This window comes from Bipolaris maydis (genome assembly GCF_028858645.1).
Source record: "Bipolaris maydis strain C4 unplaced genomic scaffold PSV08scaffold_8, whole genome shotgun sequence".
In the NCBI taxonomy this organism is placed as follows: Eukaryota; Fungi; Ascomycota; class Dothideomycetes; order Pleosporales; family Pleosporaceae; genus Bipolaris; species Bipolaris maydis.
This window is the reverse complement of record NW_027093864.1, coordinates 1,430,494-1,451,975: the sequence shown is the minus strand read 5'-3', so window position 1 is coordinate 1,451,975 and position 21,482 is coordinate 1,430,494. Positions and strand designations below refer to the sequence as shown.

Genomic DNA, 21,482 nt, shown 5'->3' with positions numbered 1-21,482 from the left:
CTTATCATGCCCCTGGGGCCAATAAAGCAACCGAAATAGACTCACGTGTCAGACGTATAGATAACATGCAATGCAGAGTACAGTAGGATTCATGTAGTCTAGACAAGCATAGTACCGCATTTGTCGCTTTAGGCGAATGCACTGGAGCACGGACGCCATTGACCTCAGTGGCTGAGCAGATTTGGTGAGTGGTAACTAAGTAAACATCGGAGGCCGATGCCAAGACCTTACGTAGATCCGGTATCTCGGACTCGAGCACGAGGTGGTGGCCATGGAACGACGGGGCTTGTCAAATAAGGGCTGTGTGACAAAACAGCCTCAGAGTCACCGCGCTGGCCTACTAGGCCAAAAGAGGTTTTTGGTCTGTGCATACGGTTGACATAGTCGACATACGATGCGTAGATGGAAAGCGAAATGTGAATGTAACCTTGAACGGAAATCGGACAGACAGCGAATGCGACAGCATCAGAGACCGTCGAGAAATGCCAGTAATTCTTGCACCACCTTCTCTGGCTGCTCTTGCTGCGGCCAGTGACCTGCGCCTTTGATGAAATGATTTCCTCGGAAGTCAGAACAAGAATCCGGATAAGACTCAATGGCCCCGGGTTGCTGATGGTTCCCCCAGTCGTTTGCGCCTGATATGAAGGTACTCGGGCACTCAATCTTCTTGCCTGCAAAAAGCTCTAGGTCCTTCATACGATCTGGATCAGTGGTTATACGGTAATAGTTGAGGCCACCTTGGAAACCTGTTCGAGACCATTCTTCCACGTAAACTGCAAGGTCCCGGTCGGGCATCCATGACTTGGTCGCCGACATGTCCTGGCCAGTCATCATGTTAGCAATAGTTTCGGGCATGGATAGGTGTAGCGGCATAATGTAGTAGAAAGGTAATTTTGCCAGCTCGTGGGCCGTCCAACTCTCCAGCGGGTAGGGTTCATTCTGTTTCCAGTCGGCTGATTTGACATGAATGTATCCTCTTAGAAACTCATGCAAACCCTGGGCAGGGTTTGCCCAGTCTCGTGCTGCTACACTAGTACTGTTGTACCACTTGTAGTGCTTTCTTGGCTCAGCTAGGCTCGCCAGCTCAGCGTGGACATCAAGTGGCGGTGCAGAGGCGTGCATTTGGCGCTCAGCTCGAGCTGTGTTAAATGGAAGGGGCTCAGGAGCCTTGAATGGATGGCTCATCATCACAACGCTCTTGAACAAGTCCGGGCGCATCAAAGCGCACATGCTAGCAGTCACAGCCCCGAAGTCATGACCGACGATGCACTTGACTTCGCGATAGCCCAAGGCGTTGACTAGGGTAACCACGTCACGGACGACACTAGTCATAGCAAATTGCGACAAATTGGTATTGATGAAGGATGAGTTATCCCAACCGGTGGTCCTTCCGTAGCCTCGCTGGTCGAATGCAACGACGTGGTAGCCGGCGTCTGCTAATGGCAACATTATCTTTCTCCAGGAGAAGGCAAGTTCGGGAAAACCGTGGCAGAGAACAATGAGAGGCTTATGTTGGCTTGGCGTGTAGCCAGCTTCGATTACGTGAAAGGTGAGCCCGTTGGATGAGCAGTGAACATAGTTTTCGGTGATGCCGGCTGGCAGTGGTAGAGGCAGTAGCTGCGAAGCCGACATATTGATGGCTTGTCACGTGGGAGTGGATCAAAAGTATGGATGAAGCAATAGGCAGTTGGTGCTTAGTGTAGCTGATTTTTCAGGTACAGAAACGTACGATCTGAGATGATAGTGTAGAGCTAAAAGTGAGTCTACGATGCGGGGAAGATGTGAGAAGGAGCTGCCAAGCTGCGTAATGCTAGTGGCCCACTTGTTGTGGTAGTACGAGGCTGACGCCTGCTAAATTTACGTGCCTATCAATCCTCTTCTACAACAAAAACGAGTCTTACGGGGGCAAAAGGTCACTTTTAATGCAACCATAGGCTGTATCGCAGATGCGATCTATCCACAGTTGGTTTCACCTGTTGTAGTTCTCAACTTGGTAGGGCCTAACCTTTTCAGGAAAGAGCTTGCCCTTCTATAAACCAAACAAAGAACTTTCCGACCGTTGTTTACCCTTCTCCACCACAGCCTCGATGAACTCCCTTGGTCCATGATGAGAAACAAGCTCCGCACTCATTTTGAGATAATGCTCTGCAAAGACATGCCAAAGTTTCTTGTCTTCCTCGTCGGTGGCATTGGGGCGCGGGTAGTAGGGATCATTGAACCAGAAGCCCTCGACTAATTTCTTTATTACCTCCTTACATCTTGCCTCACCATCCGCATAGTACTCGAAACGCTGGCACTGATTAAAGTCCAGCAGCCACATTGATGTCTGTTGATTTCTGAGATTGGGCACATGTAGCCTTCCTGCTGTATGCTTTGTAGCTGCACGAACTTCCTGTTCGCTTGGATAACTACTACTGATTATATGACCGCCTCCAAGAACAAATTCTACATCGTTTGCGTCGATGCCGACTTTCCAGTGGAGTAAGGCTAAAGTCTGTGCCAAGGTAACAGCGTAGGATTCTGGACGTAACTGGAGTCCTTTCATCTCGTTGACATGAAGTGGAAAGTTACGAAGCCGAATGTTGCCGGCTTCCCTCTGCGACGTGCAACTGCGGCGACCTAGATAGATTCTAACCAGGCAATCCTTATTTTCATGTCTCGCGAGAAATTTGGTTTTGATGGTTTTGATTGCTTCGGGGCATAATAAGTCCACAATGTCTTCGCGGAAGCAGAGAGGTACGGACAAGGTGCGCTTCGAAATGAGGCCGTAGTTTGGAAGAGACGGAATCCCTTTAAGGAAGCAAGAATCGGTTGAAAACCAGGTTGTATTCTCGCGCATGATCCATGCTTCAGGCCGAGGGACAGAGATGTTTAAGGAGGTGAGAGGGGCCAGAGCGCTGTATACTGAGTAGTGAATCTGATAATCGGTAAAAAGCTCATCTTCTTTGGAAGGAGAATTAGGTATCTTGATGACGCAATCGGTGTCGTTTAACACAAGCACCGTTCCACACTGTCCCCTACCGACTTCGATGTGGTTGGCTCTGGCGGGAGAGGTGCTCAGAATGCTTCTGCACCAGTCCAAAATGTCTTGTGATAGAGTTATCGCATACATGGTTGAGAGTTTTAGAAGAGAAACTGCTCGTCACTCATGTGTCGAAACTTATAGTAGGTGAGAAGTGGCAGCCTAACTATTTTGCAGGAAAGAACACTGTATCAGTAGATAAAACCATGGTTCACGGATCCAGGATACCTCAGGAACAACACACACTGATGTTGTATTACTGCCAACCGACAGGCTTGATCTCAAGCCGGCCCATGGCAGTGTAGCGAAACAGTGTTGTTTTGTCAAGTACCATCCAAATAGAGCGTTTTCTCGTGCAGTGCATCGCCCGGGGCCAATTTAGTCTCCGATGAATTGGCTTGTTTGGCAACAAATGGCCCCCATTTTCAACGTTGGTATTTTGTTCAGTCCTTGCCCTTGGCTCTGTTTAATTAAGATGCTTCTCCAGTTCATGCGCTCCGGGCCTGGGGCAGCAAAGCGGAGGGCTGACGCCGGGTCAGCCTTGTGGGCTAGCTGGATGAGTGGTGCTTACTCTACACACAATGGTTTGACAACATGGCAGTATCCTCGACACGACCCCTTCTTCGTGCCTTGCCATGTTTCCAGTAGGCCACTAGTCAAGGCTCTATCGTGGCCCAAGTGGGTCTCTGGCATGGTGTTGCTGTGTCGATGGGCCGTTAGTGCAAATCAGGGACCGGCTGGCCCTGGGCCGGTCCAAGGGCGTGACGTCTGTGGCTGGAGCAGCCATCTAGACTGAGCGAGTCGGCGTCGTGTTGTGCGGTGGCCTGGGCTGCGCGATGTGACGAACAGGTGTATGAATGTTATTGCTCCGTGACGACACCCCGTCCAAGCTTCTGCCCTTGTCCTCGACGGCGTACCATAAGGCGATCCTCTTGCCTGTTTTGCCTGCCTGGACGACTCCACTCGAACCAAATAGACGGCGTCTTCTTCCTACCCTCGCCCGCCCGCAACCCATCCATCTCACTCCTCGCCCTGCCGCCCGCCACGTCTGCGCTGTCCCTCCCTTGGTTTCCTTTTCCTTTTGTTTTCCCGTACGCTCGATGCAATTGGCCTCGCACGCTCCTTGATCCACTGCCGCCGGCTTCCGTGTCTGCTACTAGACGTGACATCATCTAAGCGGCCCCTGCTGCTGCACCTCAACTTCGGCCCCAGACCGAGACTACACCACGCCCATAGACGCCGAGATAATGCAGATCCACCCACGACTGCTGTAATTCCTAATTCAGCCCGCCCACCATGTTTGGCAAGCGACGAAGAGCCGCCTCGAGTCCGGTAGGTTGTGCCTTTTCTTCTGGCTGTGGATGCGCGCGCGCAGACGTCGTGTCGCGCAAACATGGCCATGGATATGGTGACGCGGTGCTTGCTAACACATGCTCTCCCCCGTGCAGGCCCAGCGAGCGCCTCCTCCCAGCGCCTCCGCCTCGCTCGCCGCCTCCAAAGCCTTCATCAAGAGCGCCGAATCCAATGGCGCTCTCTCGTCCGCCGCCGCCGCAGCAGCCCTGCGCACTCACTCGCCAACACCGACGTCCGTAGCAGACACCGTCACCAAGCGCATGGCCCGACGCGGCTCGCTCTCATCCAACGGCAGCTACTCGAGAGAGCCGTCCGGTTCCCTGCATCGGCAGTCGAGTTCAGGGTCCATGACGGAGCGCTCGTTCCGCGCACCATCGCCGGGCAGAGGAAGCCCAGCTGAAACCAATGCGCCGCCTGTCCCGCCTGTGCCCGCAAACATACAGCACCACGATGGTGGCATGCGCCGCCGCGCATCGAGTGTCGAGCCCTTCTATCGCGGAGCATCGCCAGGCCCCAGAGGCGGAGGCAGAGGTGTGAGCTTAGACAGGGGCGCTAGTACTTCTCGACGAGCGCCCCAACGTCCCGCCAACCCTCTTACCCATGTGTCAGAGGAGGAGGACACTGCCCGGTCTATAAACTTCTCCCGCCCCATGTCCCCTGGTGCAGTAGGCACTAAGCCGAGCCCACCACAAACCACCGTTTCATCTGGATGGTTTGGCGCGCCCGTTGTCAACCAAGATGCCCTTCAGCGCATGGCATCAACCTCGCGACCAAAAACATCCAGCGGTGTCTCTAGCCACCATGTCCAGAATGTCCAGAGATCCGTACAGAATGCAGCTGAGCGCCCAGTCAGCTCACATCGCATCTCGCATGGTGTCGAAGGCTCTCGGCTGTCGAGCGGCAGTATGCGTGTGAAGCCATCCGGAACAGCTGTACAAAAGCAAACATATCCGTCGAGACAGGCCCCACGACCCGTTGATCCGAACTCGCCAGATGCCGTCTATGACCCATCGTCCCGCACCTTTATTCACAAGCAGGACGCCATGGCCCGCCATAGAGAGATACACGAAATGCCCGAGCCCGAGCCTCAACCTGGACCAAAGCCTGCAGAGACTTTTCATTCTGTTCATATACCAGAGAAACAAATGGATAGTGGATCACCCAGTCCTATTCGTCACTACGTTCGACAAGAACCACCACCACCTCAGCGAAGAGAGGAACCACTGGCGGCTGTTCAACGTCATTCTGATGATTTTAATGACGCTGATGTGCAGCCTCCCGAGCAAGCAAACACTAGTCGCAGACTTGAAGATTCTGGCTATGGCACGATTGTCGGGTACGATGACGACGCGGCTTCGTCCACTGTCGCCCAGAACCAGGACAACCCCTACCCCCGACTATCCACCCCGGTAAATTCTAGGCCCGCAAGTACTTATGATAGTCATGACCGCGAACGCGCTGGGCGAAATGAAAACTCGCCTTTAAGCCCACCGCGCACTGCTCATTTCGCGCCCTTAGCTACCGAACTTACTGGGCTGAAGCATGAACCGTTGCCCCGATCAGTATCCCCGGCAAAATCCGCACTAAAAGCGTCGCCCTCAGTGTCGCGTCGCGGCGAATCTCCGCTTCGCTCCAACGGCCTTTTGCACACCAGGGGTGCTTCAAGTGAAGCATCGGACACTGCCTCGGAGGAGGGAGGAAGGCGCAAGAAGAAGAACGTTCGTGTCAGCTTTGAGGAAGATGTGGTGGCCCCTACTACCTCTGTCCCGGCTCATCCTGAGCCGCCGAGTTACGGAGGCCTCGGAGCATCCAGGTGGAGTCCAATAGCTGAAAAGGACGATGAGTTTGAAGACCTTAAGAAGCCACGACCTGCTCTGCCTCTTTTCGGTAGTATCCGAGACAAGGAGCGACGTCATAGGGAGGAAGTGCCTGAAAAGGTAACTGAGACCGTCTCCACGAGTCCTGTCGGTGATCAATCTCGGGTTTCAAGCGACATTGCGCTTGGCAACATCGTTTCTGACGACCACACTCGAAAGCAGAGAGGATCAACTGATCCTCTTCCACCTGAGGTTACTTCTGTGGAAGGCAGTGGTTACGTGTCAGACTCTAGCGATTACTCGGACAAGCACGGAGTTACAGAGCACAAAGAAACGCCTCAGCAATCACCAGCTCCGGAGCCAAAGTCTCTGTCTATTCCGCATGAAGAAGTACCATCGACGACAATCACAGCAGCAGAACAAAACGCCCATGTTCCCGACATTGCATTCCAGCCTGCAACACCCAGCCCGTTCGAAAAGCCTGAACCAAATTTTCCAAGCATAACCATTCCTGGAGGATGGGACGAAGATGCTACTGGCGCTAGGAGCCAAACCCCCAAACCAGCTATATCTACATCAGCGCCTTCCACGAACACTGCAGAGCCGACAGGTCAGGCGCCACAATCCAACTCACACGAAGAAGACACTACAGATGATGAAAGCAGTATATATAGCGATGCTTACGAGGATTTGTCTGAAGGGGGTGGATTTGCTAGTATCGATGCTCTTATGGATAAGCCGATCAACCCTTCGTCATCTGGACTGATGCGCTCAAAGTATGCGGATCAAGACGCAACGGAAGGCCCCACCTCGAAGTCTGAGCAACAGACTTCTGCAGAGGATAGTGACGACTCACAGGCAACACCAACACAAGACTGGACCCCTGCTCAGTTGCATTGGAGTGGTTTGAATGCGTCTTTCAAACAAGCAGATAAGGTCGAGACGTCTGTCGAGCAAATACCGCCTCCTAAGAAGGTTATTGATCAGCCAACACAACGTTCAACTTCGCAGGACCGCCCGGTATCAGTAGCTTCACCGTCACCGGCGACCAAGCCTCTAAAGTCGGCCTTGAAAAAGAGTCCAGCCCCAGAAACAACTCGACCAGCCGAGCCCCAAAACAAGACGACACAGGCTCTTGTGCCTAGGGAAAGTCATTCAGAGGTGCATATGAGAAGAACCATGCGTGGTGGCTCAAACACAGATGCGCCAACTGAACCCCGAATGGGTTCGACAATGCGTTCGACTATGAGGGGAGGACCAGAAAACCCTCCTAGGACACAGCCGCAGATGCGACATAGTATGCGGTCAGAGGATACACCATCAAGGGCCAACATCAGCCTAGCTGCATCTCGCCATAGCATGGCACCGGCGGAAACCAAGCCCCGAGGCACACTGCAAAAGAAAAATATCCCATCTCCAGTTGCCTCCAAGGCAAGGCCACAGAGTATGCCCGCTGCGAAGCCAAAGCCCGCACCAGTAGCTACATATGATAGTGATTCTGATGCTTCTGTTAGCAGCTTCCAGCGAACCAGAAGCCGAGGATCCCGTCAACAGGGTGGACGGTACACAATGCGTGGCTCCATGAGGCAGAACCCTACACCGTCCCTGCGCGCCAGTGCACCAGCTCCAAGACAGGTTCGCGCCATCTCACCGCCAGAGTCTCCATCGCCTGCCATGCGAAGGTCGATGCGATCCTCTTCACCAACCCCGGACCCAGTCAAATCATCGAGGTTCAGTATCCGATCACTGTCACCAATGGGAAGGTTCCGCAAGGGACCTGATGTCCGCCCGACCTCACCCATACAGGAAAAGCCGATGCCTTCGTTCACCAAGCAGCCCAAGCCTGTCAAACAAACGCCTCAGCCAGCTAAAGCGCCCAAAGTGGTCAAGGTGCCATTCAAAAGCCGCTTTGCTGATTCGAGTGATGAGGATGAAGATGACCGGCCCAGGCTGTTTCAAAGTCGATTTGAAGATTCGGACGACGAGCCGATGGACTACGAGTTGCCTCCTGGCTTGACTCCAGTCCGAGGTATCCCAAGAAAGCCTGGTGAAGAGGACGGTGACTCTACAGATCTCGAAGAAGAGGTGGATGAGGAGATTCCTGAGGACGTTTCCAAGCCTGTTCCACAAGCGAATGGAACCAAGGGCAATGTTAATGGGCAGGGTGCAGCGCTAGCCACTGGCTCGCTCCGCGATAGCAAACATGCCACTTTACCCACATTTGAGTCTGGCAAGAACAAGAAGAAGCGTGGTTTCTTTGGCCTAGGAAAAAAGAAAACGCCTCAAGCCGAACCTGTCCCTGCCCAACCCGAGCCAGTGCAACCCTTCTCTACACACGGTGACATTCCCATGCCCCCTGCGCAACGCAACCGCGACAAGGGCGCTCCCATGACCCCGATTGACGAGGACAAGGAGTTCGCTGAGCCAGCACCTACCTCTCCCAAGCGGTCGCCCAAGCTCCAACGACGATCGACCCCGGACTGGCCTCTGCCTCCTCCACCACCCATTGGGACTGATGATCGGCCAATGAGCTCAGACGGCGTCGCGTCTCGTAGACCGCGTTTCGCCACGCGACAGCCCAGTGCTGTGTCTAATGTCTCTGCGCCTGTGGTCGATGCACAGGGCCAATCGGTTGCGTATGGCCGAAGTGGGAAGAAGAAGAAGTTTCAGGGTCTGAGACGTGTTTTTGGACTGAATGATTGAGGTGAAGTGTTGGGCACTTTACTCCGCGTGTTCAAGGCACAGGTCCTCTTCTTCTTCTTTTTTGTTCTTCCTCTTGTCATATCCTGTGCAATCTATGAACTGCAAATATATTTGCTTATTTATCTTCAATTCTCTTACTTGTTTTTTTTTGTTTTTTTGCCTAGGCTATTATTCTCTGCGTTCTTTGAAAGCAGACTTTTATGAAGGAAGGAGAAGGAGGTATTAGATATTTTTCTTTTCCTACTTGTTCTCTTTTTGGGGTGGAGTGAGGGACATAATGGCAACAATGATACCAGGTTTCTTTTTTTTTCTCGTTATATCCCCACGGTAGCGTATACTACGGTTGTTTTCGAGGATGGAAGGTGAATCAAGGAGAGAGAGAGAGCGGTGATTGATTGATGGAGAAGATGAGGGGAAATGTAGGATAATTTGTAATGCACACCGAACAGGCCAAACAACACACAAAGTTCTAATAACATATACCCACTCTTGCTTCTCCACTTGTACGCTTTATTTCCCCTTTGGTAGCATTCTTTGTTTTTTCCCCCAACTCAATACTTGGGCTTAAACATCAACGTCGCCATCTGCGCCCCGATATCCGCCTCAACCCCCCACAACCTATACAACCACCTCATAATGACACCAAAGCTCTCCGGCTCGCCCATGTGCTTGACGCCAGTCACAAAGCGCGCCTCCTTGGGCAGTCCCCTCTGCAAGGCCAGATAATAATCGTCAATGGGGAAAATCTCATCGTCGGTGCCATTGACGAGCAGCAACCTCGCGCACTGGTTGGTATCGAGGGTACCATCGTTGAGCAGGGAGAAGCGTGCGGTGGCTTCGTGCTTGAAGCGGGCGACGTCGGTGCCGAAGCCGAATTTGTAGGCGAGCGTGTCGGCGAGATCAAAGGGGTACTCGAGGTGATTGACGCGATCGAGCCAGGCCTTGTCGAACATGTGGTGGCATCCGCCGCCGAGGGCGACGACGCCGGCGAGCCGGGCTGCGTGCGTGTGGGCGACGCGGATGGCGTAGTAGCCGCCGGTGCTAAAGGCCCAGATGGCTGTTTTGGCGGCGTCGAGGGCGGGCTGCTGGGCTACCCAGTCGAAGAGTGAGGAGTAGAGGCGGTCCGGGGAGGTGGGGTCGGAGGGGGAGGCGGGACAGTCGCCTGTGCCGGGGATTTCGAGGACGAGGGTGGCGATGCCGTTGCGCCGGAAGCCCTCCATCCAGACGGCGAGTTCGGTGCGGTAGCCGTCTAGGCCTGTGAAGATGATGAGGAGGGGGACGGGGGTGGAAGGGGAGGCGGTGGAGGGGACGAGGTGGTAGACGGGGATGTGGGAGCCGTCGGATTCATTGCGGTGCGTGTGTGGGATGAGGATTTCGTGGACGGCGTGTTCACGCATAGAGAGGCCTTTGAGGCAGACTTCTTTTCCTTTGGCCCAGGCTTCGCGTTGGACGGGGCTGCGTGGGGCGGGGAAGCGGGCGATGCGATAGACGGCACTGGAGCGGAGGTAGTACTCTGAGGCCTTTTCTGTCTCTCCGTTTGCTTCGGCTGCGCGGGCGATGGAGGCGAGGTTTTCGGCTTGAGGGAAGAATGTGCGGGCGTAGGCGTCCCAGTCGTAGGGCTCGCGCATGTTGTTCTTGACCATTTCGGCGACAATGGGCTCGAAGTCGGAGGCGGTACCAAACATGAAGGGGTATACGCCCATCTCAGCCTATGTCAAGGTCAGTTTTTGATGATCGAGCGTGCAGATGATTTTTGAAGAAATGCTTTGCGATACCTACCGGCTTCTTCCACTTCGTCTCCCATAGCTGTTCAAACGACTCGTGGTGTTTGGCTGGTATGTCCAATTTATCCTCGATGAAGAACTTGCCCCCTGGTGCCGCCATTTTCAGTCTGGATAACTATCCTCTTTGTATACTTTTGTTGATTTTCTTCGTTTTATCGTTAGAGCTATTCGTAGAAAACACTCTCATGCAACTCGTATCTACACTCAGTCATACAATATAAAATGGTCTGGGCCCTTAAAGTCCGATAGTAGGGGTAAACTTATCAGGGAAGAAAAAAAAAAGGAAGAGCAGTACCAGCACCACTTCTTTATACTCAATTGCCTCTTTTGACATTGCGAATTCCTTCTCATCTGGTACTCCACGGGGTTTGCCGATGCAGTGAGCGTCGTGTGTCGTTCGGCCCATGGAGGCGCGGGCCGCCCCTCTTTCGGGCGGTTGGAGATTTTAGTTCGCGGGCGGGGAGCCGACTATCGGCTGAAAGTATCCATCTCGAACCCGTGAAAACAGTATGACAAACACGAAATTTCTACAATCGCGTTTCGGAGTGTATACGCAAGCTAATTCTCTCGATACAGTTAGTTCTCAATGACAAAGTCAGCATCATCGAATAACAGGTAGGCTGCAGCATACAGATGGGCTTAATAAACAATCCTCTACAGTTTCAAATACAGTCACGATTGGAAGACGCATATCATATATGTCTTGGTTGGATTTCATTCATGTTCTCATACCCAATTGTGTAGGCTTAGATTGCCTCTATCGTTGTCATTTTCTTACCCACCCAATGCGCCGAAATGCTGTGCAAATTATTTGTGTGCTACACACTGTTAGTATAACAATCAATGTCGCACCATGCTCTACTTACGAATTCCCTCAACTGGCTTGCCGGTGCCATCGGCAACCTCGGCTGCCGTCTTCTTGTCCTCAACAATGTCCTTCATGAATGGGAAGGTAAGCACTTCTTTAATGGTGTAGTGGTCTGTCAAGAACATGACCAGACGGTCGATACCCATACCCCATCCACCGGTGGGTGGTAGACCGTACTCGAGCGCCTGACAGAAGGTCTCATCGATGAGCTGTGCTTCGTCGTCACCTGCCGCCTTCTGGTTTGCTTGCTCGGCCTGGAAATTTGTCAGTATTTGCGGACCTTGAAGCGCTCTCTGAACGATATTTGGCGAGTCTTTTGTTTGCCCAATCTGAAAGAGAAACATCTTCGACTTACAAAACGTTGGCGCTGGACTTCTGACATGTTCAACTCGGTGTAGGCGTTCGCAATCTCCTTCTTGCAGACAAAGGCCTCAAAACGCTCGCAAAGACCGGGGATTTCTCGGTGGGTCTTGGCAAGGGGTGACATGACTTCAGGGTGACCAACGATGAAGGTCGGGTTCACAGCAGTCTCCTCGATGAACTCACCAACCAGCTTGTCAATCATTCTTGAGTTGGTGCGGGGTTCCGAGCACTCGACGTTGACCTTCTTGAGCACCCTCTTGAGGAACTCGTTCGTCTCAGCAGTGTGTAGTTCAGTAGCTGGTGGGAACTTTTCTCCAGTAGCCTCCTCAAGAGCAGGAATCATGTTAACTCGCCTCCATGGCCTTGCCCAGTTGACATTGTAGACTTCGCCACTCTGGGTATGGTAGACGGTTTCGTAGCTACCAGTGACCTCCTTGACCATCTCACTGACCAGCTCCTCAGTCATGTCCATGAGATCGTGGTAGTCGGCGTATGCCATATAGAATTCGCAGGTGGTGAACTCGGGGTTGTGAGTGAGATCGATACCCTCGTTCCTGAACTGACGACCAATTTCGTATACTCTCTCAAGACCACCAACAACCAACTCCTTGAGGTACAATTCGGGTGCAATGCGCATGTACAGCTCCATGTCGAGTTCGTTGTGGTATGTCTTGAAGGGCCGCGCTGTTGCGCCTCCGGCAATCTTGTTCATCATGGGCGTCTGCACTTCCAAGAAGTCGCGCTCATCGAGATACCTGCGGACGGCCTTGATGATCTTGGTGCGTGCAATGAAGGTATTGCGCGTCGAATCATTCATGATGAGATCGAGGTATCGGTTGCGGTGGCGTTGTTCCTGGTCCTTGTAGCCACTGTCAAAAGGTTAGTACTTCTCCTTTTTTTTAGGCCTTGAGTGATTCTTACAAGTGTTCTGTTGGCAACATCCTGAGACAGGGTGTGAGGAGGATGACTTCACGCGCAAAGATACTCAGTTCACCCTCGCCACCCTTCTTGGGACTTGTTCGGCCAGGGAAGCCAATAACACCGATAATGTCTCCACGCTGAATGTTCTCGTGCTGCTTCTCAAAGGGCACATCGGCCTTGGACTCTTGCAATTGGCACATGACCTGGATGGTAACACCCTCTGCCTTGCCTGTAAATAGTTAAAGATATGTATGCAATTTCTAGTCTCATATACATACAAACGTAGAAGTGGAGCGCGCTGGAAGCCGATCGCTTGGTCATGACACGGAGACCCATGCGAATCTCCTTTTCGGGCTCTGTCTCGCCTTTCTTGAGATGTGAGTAGTCGCGTACATAGTCAGCGATCCTGTAGTTTGTGTGGAACTTGTGTGGGTAAGGATTGGGGTCCTGGGAGGCTGTGAGGGCGGCAATCTTCTTAGATCGAATCTCAAAGTATTGCTGGGATGTATTAGCAGAACATCGCATGGAAATATCAGGGCGGGGATCGAACATTTGGGTTCAATTCCTCAATGTCGTCCTTCTTCTCCTTCTTGGGCCGGGCTGGTAGAGATGCTTCCTTCTCCTTCTTCTTCTCGTCCTTTTCGCGCTGCTTTTGGCGACGCTTGAGTTCACTCTTGGAGATTTTCTCGCCAGTGACGGGATCGGTATGCAGATCCTTGGTCTCGGCAGCCGGAGGCTGGGTTGCAGGTTGTTCGTCAGCCATTATTGCAATTGTTTGTAAGAGACGACTTGCTCGTGTGGGCGGCGCGTCCAGATATATGCCCCGCCAAACTTTTTGACTCACCCCGCCATTGACTCCAGCGGCCGGAACAAAGTTTTTCCATCCGGCTCAAAGCGGCATTAAACAACCATGCATCTTCAACCATGGATGGACTTTACGGGATTACTCACATGTCTGCTGCCTAATTCTTTGGACCCGTAATACCCTCGCTTGGTCAAACCTGCATAATACCAAAGTCGTAAAAAAATCACAGTCAATGCAACATGTGCAAGTTACCAAGGCAATGATAGATTGGCATGCGAGGCTCGGTATGTAATAGTGCGTGGGAAATGATCAAATTTGTTTCAACGAAAGGCGACTACCATTGGGGAAAAAAATAAAGGAGGCCGTCTTTGGGCAATGCATTGTGCAAGACACACAGGAAGGGCCGCAATCTGTCAGAGACAGTGCCCGAGAATGACTTGGACCCCGAGGCAAAGTTGGTGGCAGATTCAACCGACCCTTGGCCAGCATCCATGATCTTCGAGATCCATGTTCGCTGCCGTCGCACCCAAGGGCAAACCCCGCATAGGCATTCTGGAGAATACGAAGACAGGCGGCATGGGGCGTGTGGTGCGCAAGACGAGGCCTTGGCGGCGGTATGGCGACTGGGGACCGACCATTCCTGGACCCTGTAAATCATTTAGCAGCCCTGGCAAAGACCTCGTGGCCTCGTCAGCTTGAAAAGCATGTGCATTTGGGCGTCAACCCTATTGGGACTCTGATCCGAGGTGCTATGTTATCGGAGCGGGGCATGGCACTTGATGTCCTCATAGTTCTTTTGAAGCCCAACGATGCATTTGCGTCTTGTTACCACGGCAATGCGGGGTGGGCGACAAGCGTCGGGGAGAGAATCAATGTGTTTGGGTGTTGGTTTGCAACGTTTACTGAGACAATACCATTTTTAGGTTGTGGCTAGACTGATAGCCGCTGTGAGTGCGGCTAGGGCTGGTGCGATGGCTCTGAGACGTGACAGGCGTCAGATGGAAGCAGCGGGGGCAGCACAGCCAGGAGTCGCAAAAGCACCATCTTGCGGGCCGTGCTTGAGATGTCAAACCGTCGCAGGAATCCGGTGCGCCGTTTACTCAGCAGGGCATGGTTGCTTGTTGGTGAGGCACTCGAGTGAGGCGCACCGGCTGGGTTCGGTGGCTGCATGCGGACCAAAATTGAGTGGATATGCGGCGATCAGCAGACGGTCGAGGCTAAGGCAGGTACGGCGATGGAAATGCGCGACGAGGGCGTTCCTGCGTTTGCTCGTTGGAGCTACAGGCGAGTGGAGACAACATGACGGCGGCCGCAGATGCGGTCGCCCGTGAAGTATTCTCGGATGCCTGGGGGAATTGTTTTTCTGTCATGACGCATGGCTGTTGATGGTAGAGTATGGTATCATGATGTTTGTTCTGAATGTCATCGTCATGTGCTTGAGCCATGAGCGTCATAGCCGCGCTTTGGCGCGTTTGGTGTCGATGGCCCTGTGAATGCATCTAGCACGTGGGCTATTGAACAGCATGCGGGCCGCCAGTCTGGGACCAATGAGCAAGTATGATGTTGTTGCTAGCGTGTATCAGACAAAGGGCGTGCCTATCGAGACCATGTGTATCTACATGTGGATACGTAGTGGTATGTCTTAATGTTTGTGAAGGGGGGAGGGGACAATAGGCCGACGTCATGTACACAGAGTCGGGCATCTTGGATAGCACGTGGCCGATGGCTGCAGGGCAAGCATGACGCAGACGAAGCTCGATTTCAAAGCCGACGCGCAATGGCGACCACGGTTTGGGCAGCAGTAGACAGTCGGACACGGTAAGGCCATGGAACAGAATCGAAACAAGGCGGTGCTCGGGGCGGAACAGTCGGCGCCATGTCGAGACGAAACACAACGGAGACCCTTTTTTTTTCTTTGAGGCTCACAGGGATGATGGTGGAAGAGGGGCATATGAGGGCATTATTGAAGGCGACAGGGCGGGCATATTGGTGGACAGGTGGAGTATTGGTGGACCAGGAAAGGCTGGCATGTCGTGGGAATAAGCAGTGGTGGCGCCAACGGGCATGGCAAAGTTGAGAGTGGGATGCTGGGTGGTGACGCGAGACATGGGCCGTGGCAGCTGTCTCACGACTCGCAGAAGCTATCGATAGCGCGATAGGCGTCGAGGGGCAGGCTGGAGACAATGGCAATCAGCAATCATGATGCGATGCGGAGAGCCAAGCGCGTGTGGGCTGCGTGTTGCGAGCTGGCGGGAGCGAGCGGGCCGCCAGCGAACTGTGAACTGGCCGAGGAGAGCCCCCTATTGAACATGACGCAGCCCCAGCTAGCGGGCATGAGGATGCTAAGATTGGCCTCATTTGCTGCCATGGCGCGATTGGGGGGGATCCTAGCGGCGTGGATGCTGGCGGTGCCCCGATGCCGTGGTTGGGGGACGGGACTGGTGGTGGCGAGTATTGTTTTGGTCCGGCATTGTTGATCAACAATAAACAGTAAACACACACACAGCACACGCATAGCACACGCACAGCACACAGCACACACGCACACACGCACACGCACACGCACACAGGCAAACGCACACAGACTGGCGCACACGGCAGTTGGGTGTGGCGAAACCACCCACGGCTCCGCTGCAGCGCCTCGCACCACCACCAGGGCAGGCTGCGCGCGCCTATGTCGGCGGTGCGGGCAGCAGCACAGCGCAGCGCAGCGCAGAGCAGCGCAGAGCCTGTCCATTGCGTGCGTCCCCACCGTCTGGCCGGCGATGCAGCTTCATGCTGGGTGTCGAGCAGTGCAGCGATTGGCATGCCAGGCTAACGGCCGGCCTGCAGGGTGTCGTCGGTGGGCGAGCACGCACGGGCCCTGCGCCTTGCGGCCACACCAGCCCGCCAGCGCGAACGCGTCTCCTCCCATATTATACCACCCCATTTCCAGCCGATCGCAGACGAGCGCACAAAGGGTCTTTTCTATCCCTCGATCGCCCTCCCTCTGCCCTCTGCGTTGTATCTCCACCTCGTGTCGCGCCCACCTGGCCAGCCCGCCGTTGACACGCGCGCATCCTGCCCTCGCTCCACCACGACACGCAGCGAATCGCCCACGGACACGCCAACAACACCAGCCACGCCTTACCCACCCGCCTCCCGACACCCTCCTGTTCTCCTGTCTGCCCCCACCCCTCTGCATCCTGCATCCCCTCCACGCCTTGCATGGACAAGTTGCACACGTCGCCCGCTGCTTACTGAGGTGCAATTCCCGCTCCTCCAGGTCGCCGCCGCCGCCGCCAAGCTCCACACAACCCACCACGACGCCATCGCGCATCGCCCGCCAGCACCCGCCAGCACTCGACGCATCCATTCCACCGCGCCCGCCCGCCTGCAAAACCCGCCAGCCTTCCAGCCATCGACTGAAGACTAGCTCTCTCCTCATGTGCGTCGCGACTGCCTAGACACGACTCCACCGGTCACCCTGAGGCAACCACAACAACAACAAAAACACCCGGACCCGCCATCCACCAACCTCGCCCGCGACGCCATCCCCGCTCCCCTCGCAACGTCACCACCACCACCACCCCGTTGCGCGTACCATGGATTTTGGTTTCTCCCCCAGCCGAGAGGGTGGCACCATGCACTTTCCGTCTCCTACTCACCCCCACAGCTATCGCCTCGACGGTACCCACTTCTCCCACCTCCAGGAACTGCGCCGCTCCCTCTCCCGCTCGCCCTCCAAGCAATCGCGCTTCCAGCTGCGCAACTCGGACACGCCCCGCTCTCCCATCTCCCCGCTCGCCATCGCGCGCGCATTCTCGCCAAAGGCCTCCAACAAGCCCACAAGCCCCATTGCAGCTTTTCCAGAATCACCGCTAGCGCAGGCCGTTCCAGCAAAGAAGAAGTTTTCGCTGCGCCGCTCAGGACCCCTCCGCTCGTCTCCGCGCACTCGCAACAGCAAGTCCAAGAGCCCGCGACGACGCGCCTTGGCCGAGACGACGGACGGTAACGCGACTCCCTTTATGACGTGGCCCACCATTGGCCAGGAGAACACGCCCGTGCGACGCCTCAGCTCAGAATCGCCAAGCAGCATGGACATGGACAAGCGCCTAGAAGTCGACGACAAGCCCATCAAATTCGAGTTTGCGCGCCGTTCAGAGCTGTCGCCACCAGCAGCAGCGCCCGCAAAGTCGAGCCCGCTGAAGCGCAATGATGGACTCATGAACCTTAGCGGATCGCCCGGATCCAGCCCCATTGCAAAGCGCCGCAGCCTTCACGCCGTCTCGAGTCTTGGAAACGACTTTGAGAGCATCTTTGACCCATCTCCCGCACAGCGAGCTTCTCCGGACGATGCGCCCCGCCAGCGTGACGTGACCAACGAATTCTCCTTCAACAGCTCACCTGTATCGGGCGCGCAATCGCCTATCCACCGCACAACGTCACTGCGCAAGTCAACTCTATCACAGCGGTCAAACACCCCGCGCAAGCCAAGCTACGAGGGCGAATTCGCCTTCCCTGGCCCGGCTGCTTCCAAGACTCGCAATCGCATTTCTTTTGATGGTTCAATCAACAACTCAACACAAACACCCGCCCAACCAGCCCAAACACCATTCCGAAAATCCACCTTTGACGCTGGTCGCATGGGCTTGCCCACACCTTTTGCCCGGGGTGGAGCATCTTTCCCGCACCCCTTGTCACACGCACATACACCGCACTCTGCTTCATCAAGCATCAGCGGAACACCAATGGCTCCTCCCCGAGCCCCGGCCGTGCAGTGGACCAACTCCGTGTTTCCTGCACCTCCCCTGTCAAGCAACCCCCATTTCTCTCGCTCCCTACCAATCGGTATAGGCCGGCCCTTTGAAACCGAGTACGAGCAATCTGCACATGAGCCGTTCGACACTCCATTCAAAGTTGCACCGCCAGCGCCTGTCGCCTTCTCCACGGGCCTTTTGTCCAAGAAGAATCGCAATGCGGATGAACCGGCGGCCGGCGTCTATGTCATGCCTGACACGCCTTCAAAGCGCCAGTCGTTCCCTCCCGCTGTGGGAGACAGGGCCGTCAACCTCGACACACCCCTCGTCAAGCGATCGGGCAGCCTATTCGGCAACGATGCGCGACCCCAGCACCAGTTTGGCACTCCCAGCACGCCCTTTAGTGCCAATGTGTCCAAATTCTCCACAGAGTCGTTTGGTAAGCGACCAAGCATCTTTGGTGACATGGCCAGCAACACGCAGCGCCGCGGCAGCTTTGTCAGCATTGATGGAGACAATGACGACGACACCCAACCAGATAGCCAGTCGCCGACCGCGAACCGCATGGGTGACAGCCAGTCCAGTGTGGACGACATGCCACCAACACCAACCAAGCCCAGCAACAGCTCCAGCCGTCGCTCAAAGGAGAGCAGCTTGCGACGCAAGACGTTTCGCTCGCGCCCTTCGATTGGCTCAGACACATTTGCCGCTCCTGACAACGATGGTCGACCAACAAGTAAGTACACATTTCCATCCCAGACTCGACAACAGTACACTAACCCATAACAGCAGCCGGAAGTCTGTTTGGTGGACAATCGCCATCAACCCCCGCAAACGACTCTGGCGCACCTCTAGATGCAAGCAGATTGTCAATTTCCGGTAACCGTCGCGGGTCGTTCCCTTTCAACGCTAGCTTCGGCTCGTTCGCGCCCGCGACCCCTACCACACCTCGTGACTCTGGCTTCTTCGGCAGTGTATCAGGGGCAATCCCCATTGGCCTGACCAAGAACGATGTCGACGAGTCGCTGAGCGAGCGATTCCACGAGATCAAGCCTCTTGATGGTGGAGAAGGCGAGTTCTCGACCGTGTACCGTGTCAGCCATCCAGTCAAGCCTTCACCCCAAAGGTCGCCTGCTGGCAGCCAAGTTTGGGTAGTCAAGAAGTCAAAGAAGCCCTACATTGGCCCAGGCGACCGCCAAAAGAAGATGCGTGAGGTTGAGATTCTTTATGCTCTGCGCGGTAACGAACACGTGCTGGGCATCAAGACGCACTGGGAGTTTGACCAGCACCTCTACATCCAGACCGAGTACTGCGAGGGCGGTAACCTGAGGAAATACCTCGACACTGTTGGCTTTAATAGCCGTCTGGATGACTTCCGCATTTGGAAGATCCTGCTTGAGTTGTTGATGGTAAGTCCAAAAATAGCTTTTTGTTTGCGAGCCAAGCTAACCCCCCATTGTAGGGCCTCAAAGCCATTCACGAAGCAGGATACATTCACCTTGATCTCAAGCCCGCCAATGTTCTTATTGACTTTGAGGGTGGGCTGAAGATTGCCGACTTTGGCTTGGCGAGCCAGTGGCCAGCTCCTGCTGGCATTGATGGCGAAGGTGACCGCCACTACCTTGCTCCTGAGCAACTCTCTGGTCGATTCGACAAGCCTGCAGACGTCTTTGCCCTGGGCATGATGCTCGCCGAAATCGCTGGTAACTGCGTTATCCCCGAAAACGGTGACTACTGGCAAAAGCTTCGCTCAGGCGAGTTCGAAAACGTGCTCCCAAGCTTGACTTGGAGCGCGGACAGCAGCACCCTCAGCCGAGACTCTCACGGCGACCCAATCTCTGAGTCGGCGAGACCCTCCATGGATGGCTTCCTCATGTCTGACGCTGCTGAGGATTCAATGGCTTGCATTTCCGTCAAGCCAGCATCCAACCCGGAGGAGGACCTCGCACGCGCACCATCCTTCATGGTACAACGCAACGACCCCAACTCCATGGACCATGTTGTATACGCAATGCTGAACCGCGACCCTGATCAACGACCAACGGCAGACCAAGTGCTCCAGTGCTATGGCTGCCGATGGGTTGACTCTAGGCGTCGCTCTGGTGCCACCATCTACGAGGGCAACTTTGGCCCAAGTGATGAGGTTCTTGCTACATACACTGGCCAACATTACGGTGATGCCGATATGATGGACATGAGCTAAGTGCTTGCGCTTGACTGTTCACTATCGTATCATCTCCACCACTCATCACTTCGCACCGTCTTGGTTACATGATGAATCACAAGCCCTCTCGCAGGTCATTTCGCGATATGGTGCTCCCTTTTACGAATTTTCCCTCTCCTGTACTCTATATCACGAATCGGAGTTTGGACATCGATAAAGGACAAAAAAGGCAACTTTTTGTGTTGCTTTGAACGGTTTTTCCCCATTCGGGGGAACATCATCATTTTCTTTTCTTTCGTCTCCTTTGTAACTTTTTTTTCCTTTGTTCATTTCTCACTTTTCATCTCTGTTTCACGAGCTTTCTGATGTTTTCAACGGCCGATATATAACTATGGGCTTCAAGGTTTTGCTTTGGGGAAACATTGGGAACATCATTGGAGTTTTGTGCGTTGCATATGCATCCCCCCACGAGGATACCTTCGCTGCTGGAAAATAGCGCGAATGGGGATTGGCGTTTTTTTGTCTTTTGTGGCTTTTTTTTTATTGTGATGGGGATGATTGGAACTGCTTCAATGTCTCAAGTAGGCATGTGTATGTGGGTAGGGTGGTAAAGGGGCGTTGGAACGGAAGATGGATTTGGTCTCTCACGGATTGGGGGGTTGGGAAGGAAAGGTGGGGGACGGTGGGGTTTTTTTGGTGATGGGATATTCGCATGGCATATTGAAAGACAAAACAACAATATCATTCACGATTTTCCATGCCCATATCGTTGCTTCAATATCTTGCTTGTGATGTACTGTCTTGCAATGTCGAGGGAGAAGGTGAGAACTTTTGTCTTTAGTACTTGACGTCTCCATACACGTCTTTCTTCCTTTCTCGTCTCTCCGTCTCCTCAAAATGCATTCACAGCATCGACTACGCGTCATGCATGGCTGAGCCCCCG

The 21,482-nt window shown here is 54.2% G+C and overlaps 7 protein-coding genes across 7 annotated transcripts; 2 read left to right on the top strand and 5 right to left on the bottom strand.

The window, feature by feature from the left end:
* Window positions 1-465: 465 nt before the first annotated feature.
* On the bottom strand, window positions 466-1,632 carry PSV08DRAFT_391873 (Alpha/Beta hydrolase protein; the record flags this gene model as incomplete). Its single annotated transcript, XM_014218238.1, has 1 exon — window positions 466-1,632. The coding sequence occupies one exon, from the start codon at window positions 1,630-1,632 to the stop codon at window positions 466-468; it is 1,167 nt and encodes a 388-aa protein (XP_014073713.1).
* A 397-nt stretch (window positions 1,633-2,029) lies between these two features.
* PSV08DRAFT_181562 (zinc finger protein-domain-containing protein) lies at window positions 2,030-3,112 on the bottom strand (the record flags this gene model as incomplete). The annotated part of the gene is made up of 1 exon (XM_014218282.2): window positions 2,030-3,112. The coding sequence occupies one exon, from the start codon at window positions 3,110-3,112 to the stop codon at window positions 2,030-2,032; it is 1,083 nt and encodes a 360-aa protein (XP_014073757.2).
* Window positions 3,113-4,318: 1,206 nt separating this feature from the next.
* PSV08DRAFT_224922 (uncharacterized protein) lies at window positions 4,319-8,895 on the top strand (the record flags this gene model as incomplete). Its single annotated transcript, XM_014218241.1, has 2 exons — window positions 4,319-4,354; window positions 4,471-8,895. The coding sequence occupies 2 exons, from the start codon at window positions 4,319-4,321 to the stop codon at window positions 8,893-8,895; spliced, it is 4,461 nt and encodes a 1,486-aa protein (XP_014073716.1).
* Window positions 8,896-9,209: 314 nt separating this feature from the next.
* On the bottom strand, window positions 9,210-10,896 carry PSV08DRAFT_362975 (Alpha/Beta hydrolase protein). The gene is made up of 2 exons (XM_014218281.2): window positions 10,675-10,896; window positions 9,210-10,604 (listed from the first exon to the last, which is right to left on the bottom strand). The coding sequence occupies exons 1-2, from the start codon at window positions 10,777-10,779 to the stop codon at window positions 9,447-9,449; spliced, it is 1,263 nt and encodes a 420-aa protein (XP_014073756.1). The 5' UTR covers window positions 10,780-10,896; the 3' UTR covers window positions 9,210-9,446.
* A 404-nt stretch (window positions 10,897-11,300) lies between these two features.
* Window positions 11,301-13,626, bottom strand: PSV08DRAFT_224916 (uncharacterized protein). Its single transcript, XM_014218280.2, has 6 exons — window positions 13,382-13,626; window positions 13,110-13,329; window positions 12,832-13,060; window positions 11,903-12,779; window positions 11,546-11,801; window positions 11,301-11,497 (listed from the first exon to the last, which is right to left on the bottom strand). Exons 1-6 carry the CDS (start codon window positions 13,592-13,594, stop codon window positions 11,487-11,489), a joined length of 1,806 nt encoding a protein of 601 aa, XP_014073755.1. The 5' UTR covers window positions 13,595-13,626; the 3' UTR covers window positions 11,301-11,486.
* Window positions 13,627-15,826: 2,200 nt separating this feature from the next.
* PSV08DRAFT_248203 (uncharacterized protein) lies at window positions 15,827-16,444 on the bottom strand (the record flags this gene model as incomplete). Its single annotated transcript, XM_066092365.1, has 1 exon — window positions 15,827-16,444. The coding sequence occupies one exon, from the start codon at window positions 16,442-16,444 to the stop codon at window positions 15,827-15,829; it is 618 nt and encodes a 205-aa protein (XP_065949046.1).
* Window positions 16,445-17,220: 776 nt separating this feature from the next.
* Window positions 17,221-20,759, top strand: PSV08DRAFT_391864 (uncharacterized protein; the record flags this gene model as incomplete). The annotated part of the gene is made up of 3 exons (XM_014218226.2): window positions 17,221-19,111; window positions 19,165-19,784; window positions 19,838-20,759. The coding sequence occupies 3 exons, from the start codon at window positions 17,221-17,223 to the stop codon at window positions 20,576-20,578; spliced, it is 3,252 nt and encodes a 1,083-aa protein (XP_014073701.1). The 3' UTR covers window positions 20,579-20,759.
* Window positions 20,760-21,482: the final 723 nt, after the last annotated feature.

Coding starts and splice junctions, on each gene's coding strand:
- PSV08DRAFT_362975 (XM_014218281.2), bottom strand. CDS start 10,779: ATGGCGGCACCAGGGGGCAAGTTCTTCATCGAGGATAAATTGGACATA. Junction 10,605..10,674: donor AGACGAAGTGGAAGAAGCCG/GTAGGTATCGCA, acceptor ACCTTGACATAG/GCTGAGATGGGCGTATACCC.
- PSV08DRAFT_224916 (XM_014218280.2), bottom strand. CDS start 13,594: ATGGCTGACGAACAACCTGCAACCCAGCCTCCGGCTGCCGAGACCAAG. Junction 13,330..13,381: donor TTGAGGAATTGAACCCAAAT/GTTCGATCCCCG, acceptor AATACATCCCAG/CAATACTTTGAGATTCGATC. Junction 12,780..12,831: donor ATGTTGCCAACAGAACACTT/GTAAGAATCACT, acceptor ACCTTTTGACAG/TGGCTACAAGGACCAGGAAC.